Source organism: Phyllobates terribilis, unplaced genomic scaffold (genome assembly GCF_046119375.1).
Source record: "Phyllobates terribilis strain yellow unplaced genomic scaffold, ASM4611937v1 Scaffold_4__5_contigs__length_816908805, whole genome shotgun sequence".
NCBI lineage: Eukaryota > Metazoa > Chordata > Amphibia > Anura > Dendrobatidae > Phyllobates > Phyllobates terribilis.
Window position 1 is genome coordinate 136,341,831 of NW_027362764.1, and position 24,533 is coordinate 136,366,363.

At 43.8% G+C, this 24,533-nt stretch overlaps 1 protein-coding gene across 3 annotated transcripts in view; it reads right to left on the reverse strand.

Annotated features, from left to right (window-relative positions):
• Positions 1-306: 306 nt before the first annotated feature.
• SP4 (Sp4 transcription factor) overlaps positions 307-24,533 on the reverse strand; it is a 31,294-nt gene continuing 7,067 nt past the window's right edge. For all 3 annotated transcript variants that reach the window (XM_073677784.1, XM_073677783.1, XM_073677782.1), the window contains 3 exons: positions 21,795-22,023; positions 6,223-6,422; positions 307-1,731 (listed from right to left, as the gene is read on the reverse strand). In XM_073677784.1, the coding sequence (XP_073533885.1) occupies positions 1,484-1,731; positions 6,223-6,422; positions 21,795-22,023 (677 nt within the window). In that variant the 3' untranslated portion in view covers positions 307-1,483. The remainder of the gene's footprint in view (positions 1,732-6,222; positions 6,423-21,794; positions 22,024-24,533) is intronic.

A 24,533-nucleotide genomic window follows, 5' to 3' on the forward strand; every position in this document is an offset into this window, starting at 1 on the left:
TGTTTAAGACACTTCTTCCGATTAAATAAGGGAATGTGGCTTAGTGGAAATTAGTGTGGCTTTTTGAAAACCCAGGAGTAGCCTAAAACACAAGACAAGGCCCCAAACTTAACTGAAATATAGAAAGAGTAAGCCAACTAATAAGTGGTGTAAGCTTAGGCTTGAAAGACTAAAAGATGCACCTTAAATTTATCAAGCTGTATGAGCCACTTTGATAAATTTGGTGTAATTTTTAGACTGTCAGGTCTAAAAATGAAACTATCTGCTAACAGAAATTAGAGTAGTAAATCTGGCCGTGTGGTTATATAAAAAAAAAAAAAAAAAAAAAAAAAAAGAAAAGAAGTCCCAATCCTTGATTTTAGTAGTGTTGGCTTCGATTGAAAAACCAAACATACCCACCACCTCAAAAAAACGCAACACATAGAACCTGTTGTATGCACCAGCTTTCTTACCACTGCCTGTTCAACATAAATGTGTTGATCAGGACAAAATTATTATTTTTTTGCAATTTATATATATGGCTCTATAATAACCCACTAACCCCTGTGAATTAAAAATGAAAAAAAAAAATTGCATTACCTGTTAAAATGACTTGAAAACAAAGTGTAAATATATAGGTTAACTTCCGTATGTTATAAAGGATATATGCTGATTTACATTAGTTGTGCTTCTAGAAATTGCAATTATTTGCAAGAATTTTTTTGGAAGTTAAAAAAAAAAAAAAAAAAAATCAAATAATCCTTATTATTAATTTCACTCTTTCAATCAAGCCTTTGCGCTTCATATGTATGCTATATATACTAAATTCTACTAAACTAAAGCATACAAAAAAAAAAAAATCTAAAATAAAAACTAAAACCATGGAATGTGGAAAGAACTAGTAAGCTCTTGATGACTAGTGGCTATGTACAAAATGTTACAGAAGAAACAGCATATTCAACGTCAGGTAGCATCAAACTATATGCAGCTTGCATTATTTTAACATTACATCTATATAAATAAGATTTTCTGAAAATTTTGTTTAAATATCAGATCTCCGTACAAAATTACTTCTTTGTAAAGGTGACTGCAGACTAAGGTTTGCTACCATAAATACAAACTGATTGTATGGCCATTTACAAACAGCGTTTGTAATATATTAGTGGCCCTGAGTCTATCGTTATTCATTTCATTATATGGTTCATCGCGAAACCTCAGTTTCTTGAGAGGAAGATGAATGAAAACTCATTAAAACTTGAAGGCTTTTTACAAAATGTAGAATACATGATACAGATAAAATATCTTTGCTTTCTAATGCCTAATAATAGAAAATGGATATTATTCACAGCTTCATCTGCATTAGCTTTATCCCTCTATCCTCGGAATATTTAAAGGAACAAAAACATGACTACCTCCGAAAGGTATTACACAGAATAGTTCACAACTCTGTAAATCCATAAATTTAAGGGTGGCAAAAAAAAAATAAAAAAAATTATGATATCGTTCAAAATTCATCTATGTTTGTGGAAACATTTGGGGTGGCTGGATTAGAATCTTGAGAAATGGCTGCAACTGTGACGATTCTTGGGGAACCAAGGACTCCGGTGACCGATGCATCCAGGTCCCCTGAGGTTACAATAGCCAAGGCCGTTCCACCTCCCTTTTTGTTCTGGTGGGTCTTCACGTGCTTGGAGAGATGGTCACTCCTCATGAATCTTTTTGAACATTCTGGACACTCAAAACGTTTTTCACCTGAAAATGAAAAATATGTATTTTTGAAAAGGCTGCCATATATTCATAAATCTATTTCTGAGTGTTACTGTCATGATAAACAAAGGCATCTACAAAGATGCGGTCTAATCAGAACCTGTCTCTTTCAAAAGGGGTTGTCTCAAGTTTGGAAGTTCATTCCTTCCATAGGATACGGGGATACCCTCCAGATTGCTGGGGGCTCTGACAACTCAGATCCCGAGAACCAGGGCTTTGTTTACGTCCCCGTGTTACTGGTGCAGTGATCAATCATGCGCACTGTCGCCCCATTTATTATTATGGGAGTGGCAAAGACCAGCCGAGTGTAGCGCACCACGATCTCCAGAACTCCCATTAAGAATGAATGGAGCGGCAGTGCGCATAAGCAACCATACTCCATTCCCAAGGGGCTCTTCAGTGCCCTGGTTCTCCAGATCGATGGGGATCCCAGAGATCAGAAAGGTATCCCCTACCCAACTTCCAAACTTGAGAATACCCCTTTAAGCACCCAGAAACAGTCTAGGGGCTGTATAACAACCCTGGCATCCAGCTAAAAAGGACATTTGGGGTGAACATTGTGAGTTCTGTGAGTCAACAGCTCTCAGCTAATTAATACTGATAACTTACCCAGATACTGTGAGGGATAGGTCACCCTTTTCTAGAGGGGTCCTCATCATGGACTATACATTCTTTTATACTGATAACAAGGTCAAACAGGTGCCAGCACTACAGGTAATGAGTGGAGGACAGAGAAGCCTCTTAAAGAAGAAGTTACTGATCTGTGCTTGTTAGTAATTGACCAAATACTTATTTTTCACAAAAATTTGAAAAAAATTTTCAGGATTTGTTTTCTCATTTTGTCTCTCATAGGTGAGGTATACCTATGATGTCAATTACAGGCCTCGCTCATCCTTTTAAGTGGGAGAACTTGCAAAATTGGTGGCTGACTAAATACTTTTTTCCCCGACTGTATGTATAATGTGTTAACTTATTATTGAGCTCCTCTTTTTCCTTCATCTAAATTGCTTCATACATACTTTGTGAATTGCTTCAGAAACTGAATATCCTAGTCTTCAGAGGAAGTCTTTAAAGAGGACTTGCCATCTGATTTCACAATACAAACAGCATACATAAAATGGATCTTAGACCTGATGAGGCTTGTGTGCTTACTTTAAAATACATGTCAAAACGACTTCATAATTTTTATAAGGTTCCTTCTTGATATTTAAAAGATCATTATATTAATAGATGGGAAAACTTTCAAAAAGTATTCAGCCATTGTAACAGATTTTCATAGCATGAACAACAGCATCATCAGGTCTAATTATTAATATCAGATATCATCAGATCTAATTAATATATGTAGTTTATATTGTGAAATGTGATGACATAAGTTTTAAGCCTGATTCATACAAACTACTTGAATAACAAGGTTTTCTGTTACTACAAATCGCAAAACACCCCATGATGACTGTAGTGCAATCGATCGGGTCCTCAGGACTGAAATATAAGTATCTATCACAATTTTAGCAACCTCTGTGTGTGTTTATAATAATTTGTGGCCTTTGGTCTCCTATTTTGAGGGTGACTTTAGCAGTCTTTTTTAGTATATGTTTAGTCATAGGCAGATTATAATGAGGGCAATCTGGACTACCGCCCGGGGCCCGATGCTCCGGACGGCCCCCATGATTCAAAAAGTGATTGCCCCCATTATAATCCGTATGGGGACCGCTGGTGCTGCAGTTAGTTTTAGGTCCTGCCCTGCTGTATTATGTCTGGCAGAACGTAGCCAGCATACAGAGAGCGGGCGTGTCTACACAAGTCCCTAAGCAAAGCCTACCTTCTCCGCCAGAGAGGAGCTTCTAATGGCGCTGTAGCCGGCCTGCGCGCCTGAATGGTCTGTGGGACAAGCTGCCCCTGCTTGCCTGGAACATCACTAGCTGCTGCCTGGGTCATTAGGTGGGTACTGGATCTGCCACTACTTGGTTAAAGTTACTTTTGTGGCAGACTAGCAGTAGCAGACAGCAGCACTCTGTATATACGGGAAAGGGGCAATTTGCAATTATTAAAACTTGTGGATAAAATGTGGGGGATGGGAGTGTTATTGAAACTACATGGGGCAATTGCCCCTGCACACTGTGTTCCCCATCCTGGAAATGTAGCTGTGTGTACATACATCTTTTCTGCAGTCTCAGAGTGACTGCAGGCTTCTCTAGTTATTCTGGAGCACCCCTTTAATTTGATATGGGGACTAGAGGAATGTCTGCAGTCAGTCCAGTATAGATTAGATGTATTTCACTGTGAGCTTTTCATGTGCAACATAAATACATTATGCAAGTAACATTGCCAAGGTGGAGGGGTATTTGACTCATGTAGTTTCAATCACACTTCCATCCACAACAACAGAGCACCACTACAAATTCGACTTCTGTGCATTTATACTACTGTAACCATTTCATGCTCAGCAGTCTCACATAGTGACTGCAAACTTATCTTTAGAAATAAGACAAACCCTTTAAAGGGAATCTGTCACCCCCTGGGACCTATCAGACCGCTAATATGGGCATACAGGTGATAGAAATGTGAATCTATACTTACCTGTATGGCCCATATTACAGGTCTCATTGCTGTGAAATACCTTTTTATTAAATCATTTCTGCTAAGCTTGGCGTCCCCTGGACGCCAAGAAATCCCTGCCTACTAGCTTTATTTCCATAGTCACCCCACCTCCCCTCACGTCACGTCACAGGGCCCTGTGGCATGCAGTTCCTGGCCGGATCCCGCGCAGTTTCCTCTGTACGGACGGTGCTCTTCTCCCTTCCGTCTGTGTAGTGTTATGCAGCGGGGAACTTGTGCGCAGCCGCTGGGAAGGCAGAGCGACTACACAGGCGGCAGGGAGAAGAGCGCCGTCCGTACAGAGGAAACAGCGCGGGATTCGGCTGGGAACTGCGCATAACAGGGTCCTGTGACATGCAGGGGAGGTGGGGAGAGCATGGAAATAGGGCTAGTAAGTGGGGATTTCTTGGCTTAGCACAAATAAGTTAATAAAAAGCTATTACACAGCAATCAGACCTCTAATACTGGCCATATAGGTAGGTATATATTCACATTTCTACAACCTGTATGCCCATATTGGAGGTTTGATAGGTCCCAGGAGGGTGACATATTCCCTTTAAAAGGGAACAAGAGGAGTAAAAAAAACAAAAAAAAACAAACACTATTAACATGCAGATATGGGGTTAATCTGCAGGTTAATAACGTTCTGAGCCCCGCTACCTGGAGTAAATAAACGTCATTCCTCTCTGTAGCCTCTGGCTTTCAGTCATGTCTTTCCCTTTGGCACTGGCTCCTGCGCGGAGCCTGCACCTTCTTGGGCACATGATAGCAATAAAATGTAACAACAGGTGATCAAAACATCTAATCTACCCCAAAATGGTATCAATAAAAAAAGTCAGCTCGGCAAAAAATAAACCCTCACCCAGCCCCAGATCAGCAAAAATGGCAACAATATGAGTCTCGGAAAATGGCGCCATTTGTATTAATAACATACTTTGGATTTTTTTTTTCACCACTTAAAAAAGAACCTATATATGTTAGGCATCTGCGAACCCGTAATGACCTGGAGAATCAGAATGGCAGGTCAGGTTTAGCATTTAGTGAGCATGGTAACACACACACAAAAAAAAAAACTGTGGAATTGCACTTTTTTAGCAATTTCACCGAACTTTGAATTTCTTTCCCATTTTCCAGTACACAATATGGCAAAACCAATGGTGTCGCTCATAAGTGCAACTCGTCCCACAAAAAAAAAAAAAAAAGCCCTCATGCGGCCATTTTGACAGACAAATAAAACAGTTATGGCTGTGGGAAGAAGGGGAGCAAAAACAGAAATTGGCTGCAGTGTGAAGGGGCTTTAAAAAAAAAAAAAAAAAAAAAAAAAAATCAGTCCCATTCTCATCCAGAAAAGTGGGGCAATTTTTTTCTCACTTGTCATCCGTATACAATCCGTTTTTTACTCAGCAGCTAGTAATCATTTACAGGACCATTAACAGTTGTCTATGTTATAGAATTACAATGCAGCCGTAAAAATTCTGACAATGCCATTCTGATGATCTGTATTTTTTTCTCGCACTGTTTGATTTCTGAGTAAAATCATAGCAGTCTGCGATTTCGTTCTCAAACCAAACACAGCGGAGAAAAAAACCTCAGATCTACACGGACTCATTGAATAAGATTGATCCAACTGCAATACCTTTTCTATCGAATTGCACTCGTCCAAGGTATATACTTGCGTCAGTGAGTGGCGCATTATTGTACTTGACCTATCACATGGGGGGGGGGGGGGGGCGCACACAGTCTGAACTGTCCGGGGCCCTGGCTACCCTTATCCACCCCTGTGTTTAGTTCCCATATGAAAAGATGGCGCTCACAGTCCATTTAGCCCTAGAAAAGGGCAGAGCTTTCATAGAGTAGAGAAACAAGCTAAAATGGTACCTGTGTGAGTTCTTCTATGTCTCTGCAGCTCATCACTTCTGGTGAATCTTTTTCCGCAAAATATCCAGTTGCATACGAAAGGCCTTTCTCCAGTATGCCAACGAAGATGGGCTCGCAGATGGGATGTCTTCCCATAGACTTTACCACAACCCTCAATATGACAGATATGCTGTTTCTTTTTCCCAGGCTCACTGCTGCTTCTAATAAAACAAATACATATGTGGAGCTGGTCAATATTAAAAGTTGTTCATTGCGGCAACTTTAGAGAGAGAAAAAAAACTTTTAGAATCTCATTTTCACTATTCACTATGAAGAAGTAGTCATGAGAACACACACACACACACACACACACACACACACACACACACATGTACATATGTAGTCAGTACCTGATTACTACTGGATATGTACAAAATGTAACAAGAAACAACAAATTATGACAGGTAGTATCCAACTATTTGCAGTTTGCATAATTTTAACATTAACAATATATAACCATGTGCGTATATAGATGTAATCTAATTGAGCACTTGCATATAGGGGTTGTTCACTACTCGGACAATCCCTTCTCGATTACTACGGCTGCTGATTGACAGCAGAGCTCACATGACATAAGAATTCTGTTCCAGCGATGGTGACGCACCGGAGGTAAGTGCAAGCTGTTAATTTACAAAGGGGAAATATAGTAATTGAGAAGGAGGAGTTGTCTGAGTAGGGACCAGCCCTTTAAAGTGGGCCTGGCATTTCAGCTTTGTTTTCAGAATAAGCTGATGTGTGTACTGTAATGCAGCAGCTTGCTAGCATTACTGTAAATGGTCCAGGATGTGTTTTACCTGACCATGTACCTTCCCCTTTAACTGACTGGTCACATGACCGTGACATCACACAGGTCCTTATGCACACAGTTAAGATTTTATCAGTGTGTGTGTGTGTGTGTGTGTGTGTGTGTGTGTGTGTGTGTGTGTGTGTGTGCACGGGATGCATATATAAACCCTGCTTGATGGGAGACAGGTGTGCTCAGTGAGAGATGCGTGAGGCCTGTGCTCCGTGTGTGTGGGACACCGTTTGTGAGAGGCCTAGTGAGGCCGAGAGTGAAGCCTGGCAGCCTGAAAGGCCGAGCCTGGATCCTGTGCGTGGATGTCAGTGGCCTTTGAGGGAGAGCTGGCTTGGTGAAGAAACCTGAAAGGCGCAGGCTGGATGTCAAGTGTAGAAGACATACCAGTAGCCTACGAGGGGACGACGGCTAGAGACCCCCACCTGGGAAAGCCGCAAAGCCACAGTGGTGGCGGAATAAACGGACTGTAGCAGCAAAAACCCGCTAAAGGTAAAAACGCTGCGTTATATGAACATTTATGTTGTTGCCTAGCCAAGGGCTATAACGGGAGCCAAGTGGACGTATCTGTCGCAGGAAAGGCTCCCGAATTGTGATGTGTGTAATATGCCGGTCTGCCACTTGAGAAGCTCCCGGAGGTGATAGTATACGCCCGGCATGTTTACACCTAAGATGGACTGTGTGATTAGCGGTTTATGACGAAATAATAAACTGCATTGTGAATTATCGGAAGGACATTGCTTATGTGCCTTAATTGACCCGATGCAGCGAGTATCCCCCATTATGATGACTAGCGCTGCCTTACATATGGTTCGAGAGTGCGGGCAGCTTCAGTCTGGTTGCTAGGGGCAGCTGCAGTCCGGTTGCTAGGGGCAACGACACAGGTCGACGAGTGTGGTAAAGCATCTGGCTGCAACTCGGCGGGGTTGCGAAGATTGGCGTCGCACTCAAACCTGGTTTGCTGTGGCTCGGCGGGGTTCAAAGTTTAAAGCATGTGGCTGCAACTCGGCGGGGTTGCTAAGGTTGTCGTCGCACTCAAATCCGGTTTTGCTGTGGTTCAGCGGGGCCACGAAAATTTTCCGGGGAGAGCGGTGAAGTTCTGGTGTGAACAGTGCACCGCGATGGCTGTGAACAGAGCAGCAAATGGGTCTGATGAGTCAGACCGCATATATGAGAAACGTCTACTGGACATGAAACTGGACATGGTGCAGGAACCACAAGAGCTGTGGGCACCATATGGAATGGCGGCAGTGGACCATTCTATGAACTCTCCGGGGGCGCCAGTGTTGTCCCAGAGTGCCCGGGGAGGTGGTAAGAGATGTTGTGAACTGAGTCCTAAGACTACTGCTGATTTTTTGTGTAAAAATTACCCTGCCGGTGTGGTTGTTAAAAAGGGGGCAGAGTCTAAAAAAGGGGCGGATTTTCACAAGAGTGTGGACTGCAGAAAACTGGAAATTGTTACTGGTTGTGGGTTTGTACCTCCTAAAAATGACAATGTGACCGTTGATAACGGGGTACCTCCAGTAGAAGGGGGTGACGTCAAAGTGGGAGGTGACCTGTTAGTCCACAACACCATGGGGAGTGACACAGACCCCGTAGCTGACGGTGACACTACGAAAGTAGAAGGAGAGGTCAGTCAGGAGGGGAGAGAGTCCCTCTCTCGTCGTCGACGGCGCAAGGGCCACAAAAAGGGTGCTCCCGTAGACTTGGCTGAGAATGAAAATAAAAAGAATGTAGTACTGTGTGCCTTTGCTTTAAGTGTGGATCCTCCATTAGAGGTAGAAGAGGAGGTGATGTTGCCAGTAGCAACCTCCGGTACGGTACCGAGTCAGAAGGATCTGACAGCCCTGAAAGAGGAGGCGGCCAGTCATGACCAAGAGCTGGAGCCTATCAGGCAGCAGTATCAGAGTGACGTGCAGCAACTAAGGGAAAACCTGGGGAACGTGTCCTCAGACCAGCTGAACCTGGAATCTGAACAGCAGAAAATATACCAGGTTATGAGGAACTGGCAGCGAGACATGGAGGGAAGCAACGCGGAAATTAACCATTGGAAGGAAATGTTCTACGGAATTAAGGAGGACCGCTGCAAAATCAAGGAGGAGGTTTTTCAATTACAGATTGACAAAGCGGTGTGTGAAGAGGAGTTATGTGAGGTGAAAGATCACTTCTCCCTGGTACAGTTAGAGCTGTCTGCCCTCAAAGAGGCGCTGCAGCATGAAGTTGCTGGGCGTGAACAAAACCTAGAACGATTGCGTGAACAGTTCAACCAGGAGCTGTGTGACTCCAAGAAGGAGTGTGATGAAAAGTTCGGTATGGAACTGCAACAACTTAAGAGAGATTATGAGGATCTCCTCAAGGTAAAAGAAAAACTAGAGGAGGATAAGGCGGGTGCAGAGCAAGTACGCCAAGTGAGTGAGACCACTCTGCAAGAGACCCGTGAGGAGAATGATGATCTCCGTGGAAAGACCCTAGGTCTGGAAGCTCAGGTGAAGGAGCTACAGATGTCCTGTGAAACTCTCCAGAGGGCGGAGACGTGCCTTAAAGAAACAGTCAGCAAGATGGAAGCTGAGCGGAAAAAGATGGAGGAGTCCATCGGAGAAGCCACAGACCAGGGCCAGGAGTTGGCCGCTGGTGATGGCCGGTATGAAGCAGATACCTCCTCGAGTGATGCGAGCTTGGATGATTCGGTGGAAGAGCCGAGATCAGGGAGCTCAAGGAATTGCTTCAGGCCCATTTGAAGCAAGAGAGGTCTGAGAGAACTCTACTGTTAAAAGAGCAGTTGAAGCAGGAAGAGCTTCAGAGACGGGCCGCTGAGAGGCGAGTGACAGAACTAGAGGAAGAGGTTTCCGGGCTCAAAAGTCGCCTGACAAAGTATCACTCGATGAACGAGGCCTCCTTGGAGAAGGAAAAGGGCAAACACGTTGCACTCACTCCCTTATACCATGAGAAGGTGGACCTGAGGAGAGCTAAGAGCATGGTAACAGAAGATAAATATGAAGTGGAAGTGGTCAAGACGAAAATTCGTGAATTTGTAGCTGTGAGTCAGCTCAGGGTAAGCATACAGGGGGAAGAAGCTGAAAGTCAGTTGTCCCTGAACCCTGAGCTGGTTGATCGTCTGGAAACTACTGGTGAGACCGAAACGTCTAGGTACAAATGCCTCGTAGATGTACCCGAGGATTTGAGGGAAGAATGCACCCGTGAGTCCGTGCATGAAGAGTTTAAGAAGGCTGTGGGAGCCTGTAAGGTGTACTTGACCTCCGAAGCTAAACAGCTGGTGGTTCTGTCCATGACCGAAGTCACAGTGAAGAGGGTGGCGATCCTAAGTGATATGCATTGGCGATATATTCGCACGAAGCGGTTTCTCCGGTTGAAGACGGAACAAGCCGTTAGACAACTGGAGCTGATGAGGAAAGCTCACAGTATGCGTGAAGAGGTCATCCGGGTGCCTCATGTTCTGTTGAGAAAGCTCATTGGGAGAAGCGGTCGAGCCATGCAGATGATGGTCAAGAAGTCTGGTGTGGTGAAAGTAAGCAGTCCACGTGATCATCAGGACTGGATACCAGACGAAGACGGCATGGTGTCCTTCTCCGCTATAGGAACAGAAGAAAGCCTAGAATATATACGCATGCTGATTGAGTACCGAGTGACCTACCTGCAGGAGGTAGAACAATTGAATCTCGCTAGACTGCGAGTAGATAGACAGCATCATCTGAGCAGCAGAAGATGGAAGCCGTCTAGAAATAGTGAGACCCGACAGAGAAAGGGCCCCCTAAATAACAGAACAGCTACAGCTGGAGTTAGGGACCTTTCAAGAAGTCCTGAGAGTAGTGGGCGTGGGTTTAGAGGTAGTGAGACCTCCAGTAACTCAGGTTTGAGCAGCCCATACAAACGACCCCATAGAGGACGGGACAGTACGGAGTCGAACCGGACCTTAGATACCAGGGCATGTGAGTCACACCACAGTATGACTGACCGCTGGGAGCGGGGGAGGTCTGACAAGATTACGACTGACCGCTGGGAGCGGGGGAGACCTGACAAGGTTACAACTGACCGCTGGGAGCGGGGGAGCTCTGACAAGGTTACGACCCGGAAAGGTGACCTGACGAAGTCAGTGACAGTGACAAATGGTAGGTCCCTAAGGAATGGGCTAATGTCGTTGACTAAGGTTCCAGGGGCTGAGTAGCACAATTGTAAAGTACATGGTCTCTATGTGAGCTGGGGGTTATAATGTTATTGTGTATATTATGTGTTCAACCCCACAAGTTTGAACAGAGGGGGGGATATGTAATGCAGCAGCTTGCTAGCATTACTGTAAATGGTCCAGGATGTGTTTTACCTGACTATGTACCTTCCCCTTTAACTGACTGGTCACATGACCGTGACATCACACAGGTCCTTATGCACACAGTTAAGGTCCTGTCAGTATGTGTGTGTGTGTGTGTGTGTGCACGGGATGCATATATAAACCCTGCTTGATGGGAGACAGATGTGTTCAGTGAGAGAGGCGTGAGGCCTGTGCTCAGTGTGTGTGGGACACCGTTTGTGAGAGGCCTAGTGAGGCCGAGAGTGAAGCCTGGCAGTCTGAAAGGCCGAGCCTGGATCCTGTGCGTGGATGTCAGTGGCCTTTGAGGGAGAGCTGGCTTGGTGAAGAACCCTGAAAGGCGCAGGCTGGATGTCAAGTGTGGAAGACATACCAGTAGCCTACGAGGGGACGACTGCTAGAGACCCCCACCTGGGAAAGCCGCAAAGCCACAGTGGTGGCGGAATAAACGGACTGTAGCAGCAAAAACCCGCTAAAGGTAAAAACGCTGCGTTATATGAACATTTATGTTGTTGCCTAGCCGAGGGCTATAACGGGAGCCAAGTGGACGTATCTGTCGCAGGAAAGGCTCCCGAATTGTGATGTGTGTAATATGCCGGTCTGCCACTTGAGAAGCTCCCGGAGGTGATAGGTGTAAACATGCCGGGCGTATACTAAGATGGACTGTGTGATTAGCGGTTTATGACAAAATAATAAACTGCATTGTGAATTATCGGAAGGACATTGCTTATGTGCCTTAATTGACCCGGTGCAGCGAGTATCCCCCATTATGATGACTAGCGCTGCCTTACAGTACATGGAGAATAACCATTTCCAGCCATTATATAATTTGTATCCTGCATATTTAAAGGGAATCTGTCAGCAGGTTTTTGCTCTGTAATCTGAACACAGCAGGAGATAAAGGTTGAAACACAGAATTCAGGGATGTGTCACTTGTCAGCATGTGCTGTTTACTAACTGTGAAGGATTTATTACAAAGAGGTCAACATTGCTGGACTACACTAGTCCGGCTAAGCCCCCTCATCCCGTGATAAGCAGCTCACTGTCTATGGACTTTATACATGGAGAGCCTGGTGTGGGGGGGGGGGGGAGCTTTCTCAGCTCTGCTTCATTGTAAATCTAACAGCTCTGATTGTGTCAGAACGGCTGCACCCAGTAAACTAAGTAATACATCGTTGGATTCAGCTTCTCTTTGCCTAATCATGCTGCTCTCAGATGGAGGTAGCAAAAACCTGCTGACAGATTCCCTTTAAAGCGAAAGTCAATTCATGCTGGTCGAACCACAAGCAGCATGACAGACACTGGCTCTGTCACTTTAGTCGTTTGTGGTTCATTCTGAAACCGTGCATAGTTTCAGAGAAAACATACGAGGGCCGTTCATTAAAGATTTCCCCTGACCCACTTCTATTTATCACAGGGCGCCGTGTAATGATATCAGTCTCTAGAGGTTATGTGCCAATTTGCAACTCAGAACTGATAATGATCTTGATTTTACAGGTGCTGAAGTTGTGCGAGGTTTCATAATGGACCCAGTGGAATACAGAGCAGTCACTAAGTTCCTTTACTTGAAAGGCCACACACCAAAGGAGACGTTCGATGAGAAGAAAGATGTTTATAGTGATGATTCCCCATCATATGATGTAATCAAGAACTGGCATCGTCAATTGAAATGTGGTCAGACTTCGGTTCAAACAGCTCCAATTTCAGGGCGACCCACCTCTGCTATTGATGAACACACCATTCAGCAAGTGGAGGTCGCCATTTTGGAAAATCGCCGCGTAACAATTCGCCACCTAGCGCAAAATGTCAAGATTAGTGTGGGGTCCGTGGAAAAAAATCATCCAAGACCATCTTCACATGCATAAGGTATCCGCTCGCTGGGTTCCCGGCTGCTCACACCTTTCCAGAAGCAGGAACAAGTTGAATGTTCTCAGGCTCTATTGACGATGTGCTATAGAAACAAGGAGGACTTTCAACAGACTGATCACACAGGATGAAAGCTGGGTCCATCACTATGATCCTGAGACTAAATGGAAGCATCATGACTCACTGCCTCCAAAGAAGGCACGTGCCCAAACAGGCAAGGTCATGCTCACAGTATTTTGAGACCAGCACAGAGTACTATTGATGGTCCTAGCAAAGGGTACCATGATCACTGGTGCATACTATGCTTCACTGCTGTGGAAATTGCGGGAGGCCATCAAAACCAAGAAACGTGGCATGTTCACTAAAGATGTCCGCCTTCTGCAAGACAATGCACCAGTTCACAACTCACATGTTGCCCAAATGGAAGCATGTTCCTGTGACTTTGAAATTCTACCGCATTCCCCTTATTTACCCGACCTCGGACCATCGTACTTCCACCTCTTCCCAAAAATGAAGTTATTTTTGAAGGGCAAGCATTTTCCAGGTGATGAGACTCTGATTTTGGAAGTCACAACGTGGCTTTTGGAGCAACCTGTCGACTTCTACAAGAGAGGTGATTACAATTGCTTAAAGAGATGGGAGAAGTGTGTGTCCCTATGTGGCACCTATGTAGGGAAGGACTAATAACTGTACCAAGTTTCATTGCTCTCAGTCCACAGGAAGTGGGTCAGGGGAAATCTTTAATGAACGCCCCTCATACATTTAAAGGCTGTCCAGGGGCCATGTAGCCCAGGTGACTAGTCAATAAGGCACCTTACACACGCACACGTCAAGAAAGGTCTGGGCTCTTGGACTAGTCACCCAATTTATATAGTTCCCGTACAACTTTTAGATGTATGTTTTTTTCCGAAATGCCACAGGGTTTCAGAGTAAAACATATCTGAATGAAATGACAGAGCCCGACTGATTCATGCTGCTTGCTGTTCGGACAGTAAGAATTAATGCACATCTGTCAATAGAAAAACATTTAACCATTCATGTAAGGTCATTAAAAACTCCCCACACTTCATTAATCATCAGTTTCATCCCCTCCCTCCCACCCCCAGCGCTGTGACTGACAGCCAATGCCATCCTGAAGTCTGGATGCATCCACCATAGATATCACATACACATATGCGGAGTCACCCTTGTTTCTTGCAACAGATGGTGTTCCATGTCGTTATCGCACACACTGCTGCTGGATGTCGGACTCTTTCTTACTGTAGTGCTATGGGGACTGCAGCTTCTACTGAGCATGTGCAAGATGTCAGCAGCAGAAGTTGGGAGGGGGACAGTGAAAACAGCTTCATCCACCTTGGTTGATTGAGTTTTGTAGTAAAAATATACTTAAGATTCCTAAAACCTGGCAGTGTGTAATTTGACTGTAATGCTGAGATTTCAGAAAGGATTATAGAGCCATTCTGGGATGGATATATAAAGTAAGTACAGCATCATCATTGGGATAGGTGATTTCATGGTGTTAACAGATTATTTTTTTGATCGCTGTCAGATCCACTTAAAAAGGTAGTCTGTCAGCACAAAATGACTGTTCAAACCAAGCACAGGTACTCGGTGCACCCTTGGCATGGACAAACTATTGAGTGCACCTTTCCACCTACTTGTTTTCCATCCACCTCCACCATTTTCTGGCTTCTTCACCACACCACGGGTGCACTGAGCACCTGTGCTTGGTTTGAACAATCATTTTGTGCTGGGAGACTACCTGTAACCAATTTTTTCTTCTACCGACTTTCCTTCTACTTTTCAATCTAGCTACACAGGGCATCAGAGGAGGAACAAAAGAAAAAAAAAAAAACTTAATAAAACTATGAACATTCAGGCTATGTGCCCACGATGCAGAAAATTTCTGCAGCATTTCTGCATCTCCCTGGCAGAAAAAACGCATGCAGATTGTGCATGAGTTTTTCCTGCAGAATACATGCGGATCCACATGCGGATTCACATGCGTTTCCGCATGCAGATTGACAAGCGCTTTCCAGGCGATAGCATCACTTGGAAAGTGCTTGACAACTAGGTCACACTGTATAAATCCATGCAAACAGCATGGATTTATATAGTGTGAACCGTAAAAATGAAAACAAATAAAGCTATACTCACCCCCGAGGCCCCGGCGAGGCTGCAGCGCTGCTTCCTGGCTGGTTCCTGGATGCCGGCATATCGCGAGACAGAGCGGTGAAGGGCCTGCGGTCACATGACTGTGACGTCACCGCAGGTCCTCAAGCGATGCCGGCATTCAGAGAGAAGCCGCCGGACAGGTGAATATAAACTTTATTTGTTATTTTATTCTTTTTATACAGGTACAATGGTACCCAGGTCTGGATGAGAGTCTCCTCTCCTCCAGAACTGGGTACCATCCGCACATAGAGACGCATAGAAGCCGCTTGTAAAAATGTACAGTCGCGGTTTCTATGCATCTCAATGCAAGTCAATGGCGGGAGTTCCGCTGCGCTTCCGCAAAATTAAATGACATGCTGCGGATTTTTGTAAAAAAAATCCGCAGCATGTGCATAGAGCATGCGGAATCCCCTTGGGGACCATGGGGTGCGGATTACCTAGCGTTTAACAAGCGTTTACGTTGCGGAAATTCCGCAGCATAAACGCTTGAAAAACGCTACATGGGCACACAGCCTCATTTAACCGTTTATTTAACCACACTTGGGAATGTCACAATTTGATGCTCTGATTGCCTGTCAGTTACTGAAGTAAAACAGACCACTTATCAGCACTCTATTAGGTCATGTCTTATAGGCAGTCTTTTTTCTAGCAAGAGCACGGGTCTGTAGCTGTAATATACATCAGCTATACATATCAACGCATACTTAGCTGACACACCTGCTTTGACATTTTATTTTGCGCATATAATGCTAATTCATCAGCCATATTCTGGCTATGTAATTTGTTTCATCCCAGGTCAATTGTTTTTATACACCCCCCCTTCATCATAGACAGGTGATCTCCTGTCTGACAACCACATCAGTCCATGCTGTTATGTGTAGACAGGATGTCAGTCTCTGACTTCCTGACAACTACAGGATGACATCACTTATCAGATCCCTGCTGGCAGCTCTCAGACTCCTCCCCTCCCCCAACAGCTCTGTCCTCCCATACTGCTGAAGAGCTCTTCTCGGCTATATATACTGCACAGGAGCAAAGCAGTGATATACTAGGCAAGTCCATACAATGATTAGCTGCAGTTCTCCCGAGTCACACTAACTGTTATCTCCATCTATAAGAGAATATGCAGTGTAATTCTATGAGATGCAGCTTCACACAGAGCGGATAGGAAAGGAGATATTAGAGACTGACTTACACATCCCATAGGAGGCACAGAAACGGCTGCACACATCCCATAGGAGGCACAGAAACGGCTGCACACATCCCATAGGAGGCACAGAAACGGCTGCACACATCCCATAGGAGGCACAGAGACGTCAGCACACATCCCATAGGAGGCACAGAAACGTCAGCACACATCCCATAGGAGGCACAGAAACGTCAGCACACATCCCATAGGAGGCACAGAAACGGCTGCACACATCCCATAGGAGGCACAGAAACGGCTGCACACATCCCATAGGAGGCACAGAAACGGCTGCACACATCCCATAGGAGGCACAGAAACTGCTATATACATTACACAGGAGAAACAGAATGCTGTATATAAATCACATAGGATACACAGACTGCCAGACCAGCTGCCGAGCGGTGATGGGCAGCGTCTGGGGTGGAAGGACGAGAGCACACCCCCCCAGAGAAGACTCTGAAGAAATGCCCAGTTGGACTGCAAAGAAGAGATTTCACATGGTGCGCTCCAAAAGCATCAAATGTAAATACCTCTGCAAATGAGCAACGCAGAGCAAAACAGAAAAAAGCGGCAGAATCAATTTTGAGCAAGTGACAGGATCTCTTTAAGAGAATAGTGAGCAGTCTCAGACTTGTGAATTTTCCAAATAATGCATATTAAAAGTGGTCCAAAGTGTCCCTAATGTCCCCCTAAATGACCCAGTGTTTTAGCAAAAGTCAAATCTGAACTTCGGGGTGGTCTGATCCCAGCCACACTCTGCTTTCCTCCCTGCTGTTCAAGCAAGAGATCTGGCTCTTTGCGCTAACAGAGTGCTGCCACATATGTTACTAGGCTATTAATGAATGGTAACAGCTTTAATGCAGATAACAGCTTCGTAAAATATGCAGCAGAATTGGGTTAAGGTAAACAGCGAGACCTTGCCCTTTCATCGCAAGGAGGGTCAAAGAGGGTCACAACCCTGATGATCTGACCAAACTTGTCCAATTATGACCTCTTTTATCAATAGATGTTATTTAGAAAATTCAACACATTCTGAAGCTACTCCTCTTTTCTTAAGTAAAAAGGGCAGCCATAGACTGGTGATGGGTACTCTTTAATAGACAGCCCTGAAGTTCAATGTGAGTCCCCAATGCTGACTGCAGACCGGTCCCCCAGCCATCAGAAATTCTATTGACCCAATCAAAGTGGTGTCACGGACTATGGCAATCAAGCTAAGACCCTCACCACAAGATAGTGGGGCGATCATAATAGTGCAATGTACTATAGTACTTCTAAACATGTAAAACAACATAGATGGGGAATTACGCAGACAGGACATTATAGCTACTTAGGCAAGTTTAAAGGGAACCTGTCTGATGAATCCTATTTCTCTTTAAAGGGAATCTGCCGCAATATTTTTTCCACCTAAGCTGAGAGCAGCATAATGTAAAGACAGAGACCCTGATTCCAGCAATGTGTAACTTCACTGGGCTGTTTGCTGTAATTTTGATTAAAAATAAACACCATTTTATCAGCAGGAGATTATCACTAGAGGACTAAGAAATCTTCAGGAAGGTAGTCCTCCATATTCATGAGCTCTGTATAACCCCCGCCCCACCACCGATTGGCAACTTTCTGTCTATGCACAGTGTACATACAAAGCTGCCAATCAGTGGTAGGGGCGGGTTATACGGAGTTCAGCATTCAGAGAACTCTTAGATCTGCAACAGATAAAAAATACATTTTATCAAAAGTGCAGCACATGATACATAACTGGAATCAGGGTCTCTGCCCCTACATTATGCCACTCTCTGATAGGGGTGCAAAAATCTGGTGACAGATTTCCTTTAAATAGCAATAATGAGGGAGCTAAAGAAAAACCCACATAGATCCTGCAATGATATGTAATCCTAATTATGGTATATCATGTATGTGTCAGAAGTTCAGTTAGTTGTACAACAGAATTACATTATTTTTCTACATATACAAAAAGTAAAACCAATTGATAGTTAAAGTCACTGCTGTACTTGTAATCAGAAATGAAGTCTGAAGGTGCAGAATAAAGCCTATTATAGTAGCATCCTAACATATCTGTGTGGCTTTAGAAATAGACACAGGTGGGAATGAAAAGAAGCGTGCATTTCCAAAACCATGAAAAAAAAAAAACACGCCCCGACACTAGATCCGCTTCACCTGCAGCATGCAGGTTATTAAAGGGGCGGGGGTACAGTTTCACATCTGCAAGGGAAACAAAGGAAACACAAGCAGAGGCTGTGCTAGCTCAGCGTTAGTCTTCTGCAATTAGGTTTCCTGACAAAAATCTACCTTGTAAGGCAAAGAGAAAAAGTTCAATAATAAAAAAAAATGCTGGGAGATAATCATGACTGTTTAGTATGAAAAGTCCACTGAATTAAGATGTGCAAGATTTAATAAAAGATACACATCTCTTCAATTTGGTGAATCTTTTTGCTTGCATGTACATCAATGTTACAAACTTTGCAGTAATGGGCTGCTTGATCTACGCCACTTTCTTGCATAAAAATTAGGCTGTGTGCCCACGATGCGTTTTTTAAGCGTTTCCGCAGCGGCAAAAACGCTGCAGAAACGCTTAAAAAATGCTTGGTAGAAGGTCTGCCATGTTCCCCAATGATAATCCGTATGTGCTGTGCACATGCTGCGGAAATTTCCGCTGCGGATTATCATTTGCGGAAAAAAAAACGCAGCACTACCAATTATTTTGCGGAAGCGCTGCGTTTTCGCCGCCATTGACTTGCATTAGAACTCGGCAATTCCGCAAGACTGCATCTGTACTTGCGTAATTGGCGCGTTCTAATGTGTGGATGGTACCCGGGTGGAGAGGAGAGGAGAGTCTCATCCACACCCAGGTACCATTAAAAGCTGTAAAAGAAAGGACCTGTGATGGCAGGTCCTTCAGTACAGCGTACCGCGATCTGCCGGCAGCCAGCACAGGAGCGCAGCAAGACTGCAGGGGCCATCGGAGGGTAAGTATATATTTATTTTTTATTTTTTAACATTCTCTCGGGTCACAGTATATAAATCCATGCCGGCTGCATGGATTTATATAGTGTGACCAAGTTGTCAAGCACTTTCCAAGTGATGCTAAAATCGCCTGGAAAGCACTTGTCACCCGCATGCGGAAATGCATGTGAATAACGCTCCATTTCCGCATGTCCCTGGCAGGAAAACGCATGTACAATCCGCATGCGTTTTTTTCTGCCAGGGAGATGCAAAAACGCTCAGGAAAAAATCCTGAGCATTTCTGCATCGTGGGCACATAGCCTTACAGTGAGTCTGTCTGTTTAGAGCAGGGATGTCAGACTCAAACACACAGAGGGCCAAAATGAAAAACTTGGACAAAGTCGCGGGCCAACCAGTATACAGAATAATCAGCCTCACAAGGTCCTCCAAACAGAATAATGGGCCTCAAATAGTTCTCCATACAGTATAATGGGCCTCACATGGTCCTCCATACAGAATAATATATATAATAATAATAATAATAATAATAATAATAATAATAATAATAATAATAGGGATGGTGGTTCTGGTGTCGGGGCCCAAATATAATCACCCTGGGGCCAGATTTGGCCCATGGGCAAGAGTTTGACACGTGTGGTTTAGAGCATGCCCTCCTGCTAAGATCGGCCTATATTTCAGGAAAGTCAAAAGTTGCTAAATGTTTGTGCAACAATGTTTTAATTAATTATTTCTGTAGTTTCCTATACAAGCAATTCTAGGAGCATTTTCTATAACTGTTCCTTTGACAAAACTACATGTACGGAAATACAGTTCAACAGTTGTTTTCATTCAGCAGTTGTATGGCTAAAAGAAGAAGAGACAAGTTGGCTGCATAAAATCCTGTGTCTTCCGGAAACTTCAAAGCTTATGGCCCTTTTTGGCGTGACAATAAGGAGCAGGAGATGCCCATTCTCCTGAAAAGTGGAACCCCCAACCTATCTATGCCATATCTTTTCAAGTTTTATTGCAGCTTATCAAAACATAACAGGCCAGTATCATGATACTAAAAAAACGTACCATGCACGAAGTTAGTGGGAGTTAGTGGGAGAACCAGGAGCTTGAGAAAGCTTTAGAACACATTGCGAAACGCGCGTTGAGGCTCTCTCCAGCCCGCCTCCCCTGGTGTACACGACCCCATTTTGGCCGGTAAGGTTAATGACTACATGTTTCTCTTTGGCACTGTCCTGTGACATTGTAATCTATTTGATCATACCTTACCATGGTGATGTCTACCTGCACTGCACTTTCCATAGTGATATAATGTGGGGGATTTGTGTCTCCGGGTTTGGCTTCATTCACTGTCTGCTGTTGTTGAGCCCTTATCTACTTTTTTTTGTATGTATTTACACTTGTATTTATTGAGCAATAATAAATAATATTTTTATATACCATTAACTCCTGGTTCTCCCAGTATTATAGCTCTAGGAATTAGTACAATCAGAAAATGCTGCCCTTGGACAACAAAAGGTCATGTACCCAATTATCATCTAGGGCCACAAACTTTTCTAGCTTTTGGGCCATTTATAAAAAAGGTTTAGAGCTACTCTTGTCATTAAACAGGAAAAAGTCAATAAAACTATATGACCAGCTCACATGCCTTACACATATATTAAAGTGCTGGCGATACACTTTTGGTAATACTATGGCATCCCTAGTGACATTAAAAGCAAAATCATATTTAGAGTGGCCACAAGATGGGGTGCCTCATACAAAGGATATGATAACCACTGCTGGGTGCAGTTGGTGAAGACACAGACCTGGTGAGAAATGCTTACTAGCAGGTCAATCTCCAGTACCTGCATCACAGAAGGGGGCTGGCTTAGCCAGCTACATCTCAGGGCATGTATGAGGCTGTTGAGTTCGGCTCAGGACACCAGAGGCCAGTCCGTGCTTCATGGTCCGAGTTTGAACCATGAATGGATGACTGAAATTGGCCGTACTATCATTTGGCAAACATACATACAACCTTACGTCAGAATATGCACTAATTGGTATATGGTAAAACCTATATCTGAAAATAAACAGATTTATATGCACCAAATACCTACCACTGGCCATCTTTGAAAATAATCAGAAAAAAACAGCTGGGATTAAAAGGAGTCATAAAATAGCAAAATATGGGAAGACATGTACGACAGCCAGATGGAAGATAAGCGTGTCATGCTCCATACCTTCCTTCTCCTTCTCTGCAGTTGGGACATGAACATGCCACTCTTCTTAGTCTCTTTCCTGTCTGCACCTCTTGATCTGATGATGGTTGGGATTGTTGAAGCTGCACTTGTGTTATCTGGTCAGGACTGACAGCACCGATGGTGGCATTCGCTAGTCCTCCTACTGCCACGGTCACAGGTGCTATGGTAGCTTGTTGAACTTTGAGGCCATCAGCTCCTTGCTGTTGACCTGTAGAAATTAAATTAAAACAATGTTCTGAAAAGGGTGAATGTATAAGGACACCATGGCACAGTTTTCCCAAATAAGTTTTCATAGGCTTATTTGAGGGTCATCTTAAAATTGTGGACTTTATTGAGGATGCTCTATCTATAAAGCTCCAATGGAGAGCAGCTCACATTCTGGTGAACGTGGGCTGATCTTCTATTACATGGGAGGTCATACCTATGAATCGCTGCCATGTAACACAAAATTTTCTCTTCAGTAGCAATAGCAGCGGTAACGCTGGACTGGCTGAGGTTTTCCTGAACAAAACCAGGCATTTCCTGGGGGTGCAGTGAGTGGAAACCAGGGAGATCAGCTGTTTGCATCAGTGGTAGCATTTTAAAAAAAATAATAAAAAGCTTTAAAGACCTTTCACCAAGCATATTAAACTGGCCACATCATTGAATAGTGGTGGCAGAGCTGCATAAGACAGATTTGTTATTGCTCATATCTGATGTGGAGATATTGTAAAGTTTAGATTATAATTTCCCCTTCAACCAGGAGGGCATTCGCAGAGATTCTTCACCTTGTTCGCTTACTTTTTCGTCCTTCGAGAAGCTCAGCTAGCTTTCTTTGTGTAAGATATGTGTAAGATCTACTCTCCTCACTGATGGCATCTACTGAGATTACAAGTGCGGGAGGGGAGTAGAGCTCTTGTAGCCTTCATCTCACTCAATGCTTCTCTCCTTCTTCGACTAACTGTGGGTGTTGTTTTCTCCCCCTGTATGTTGCCTCCTGCTTATGATTGGTCTGTGTCACACAGGGTAAAAAGTACGCGCCCCCAGAGATAAAGCTCTAACTTTTTTTTTTAAAAAGGAGAAATAAGAAGTCATCCTTTCGAAGCCACATAGAGGCTGCAGAGTGGAGTTAAAGATATTTTTGATTTTTTCCTCTCCATTGTGGAGATAATAGCTTGTAAAGTTTAGATTATAAATTTATGTTATAGTACAAATGGGCGTTACCAGAGGTTTGTCTCTGGGGATGTGTACTTCTACCCCTGCATGAGGTCACCCAATCATAATCCTGAACTTTATTCCTCCTGGGAGCCACCAGCTGTCAGTCATGCAGGCGCGTCATTCTATATGGCCATCAGCGCCGAAGGTTTGCTGTTGAAGACCTCCTTCCGTGCTAGTCATCAAAGAGCTCCACTGAAACCCAGAAGGAGACCATGTTTTTTGCTGTATACAGCAATACTGTGGTTAGTGCTGTACATAGCACAAGCGATCAAATGATCGCAAGGTCCAGCCTGTAAGGAGTCTGACAAATACAGTAAAAGAAAAAAGTTTTAAAAAAATAAGTTTGAATTATACCCCTTTTCCCCCATTAAAAAATAATGTTAAAAAACAAACAAAAAAAAAAAACTACAAATGTGCAGTCGCTGCGTATATAATGCTGTAGGAAGAGATCAAAATGTTGTATTTATCCCAAAATGGTATAAATAAAAACACCATTTTACCACGATCGATTGAGTTGCGGCGGTCAGTGAAGAAAGGACGGCGTGCTTTTTTTTCCCTCCGTGTGTTGCTATCTGCTCATGACTGGTCAACCTTATGCAGGGGTAAAAGTACATGCTCCCAGAAACAAACCTCTGGTAATGGACTATAACAGATTATAGAAGAGGAGAAATTAAAAAAAAACAAAAACCTATGTGTTACTTGGCTCTGCAGCCACTATTCCATGACGTGGCCAGTGTAACATGCTCAAACTAGTCAAAGGTCCTCTTTAAAATCTTGAACGCAGTTGAGTAACTTTAAGCTTGTTGGCCCCAAGCCATCATGGGTCTTCAAAGGGGTTGTCTGGTCAGAGAATGTGTCACTAAATTTTTCATAGGCTGGGTCATCAATAGCAGATTGATTGGGGTCCAACACCTGACACATCGAACAATCAGGTTAGTTACTCTGCAGCGCTCAGAAGTGGAAACTACACAAGGAACAGACCTGCACAGTGCAGCTTTGTTCAATATGTTCACTGCAGAAGCTAGTATCAGCTGACTGGTGGGGGTCTTGAACCCTAACTCATCTGATACTATGGATAAGTCATCGATATCACATGACTATGCAATCTTTTGAATACCATTAGTTTTCTCATGTGGATCAAAGTGAGCAGGTCCAACTGCAACGCCTGCACCCACTGTAGTTATACCCGCGTTTAAAAGAGCAGTTTACACTAAATGCTGGTTACTAGCTGACAAAATATCTTTACCAAAGAAGAGAGTTTTCTGTTTACATGGTTTGCCCAGTTTTAAAACAGATGCTTCTTTATAATCCACTTTCGGTTCAGGCCGCATGTAGGGACCGAAATGCAATTGAAGTCACTTAGTAAAAGTGCAAAGTTGCCAAATAATGACTGCACATCAACAAGGCCACAAATGAGACTTCAGTCTAGAATGGTTAATCATATAATATCACAGTTTGCCCTGATTTTAAGAAAAAAAATGCAACAAATTCAGCAATAAGGATAAGATGAGATGTGTATAA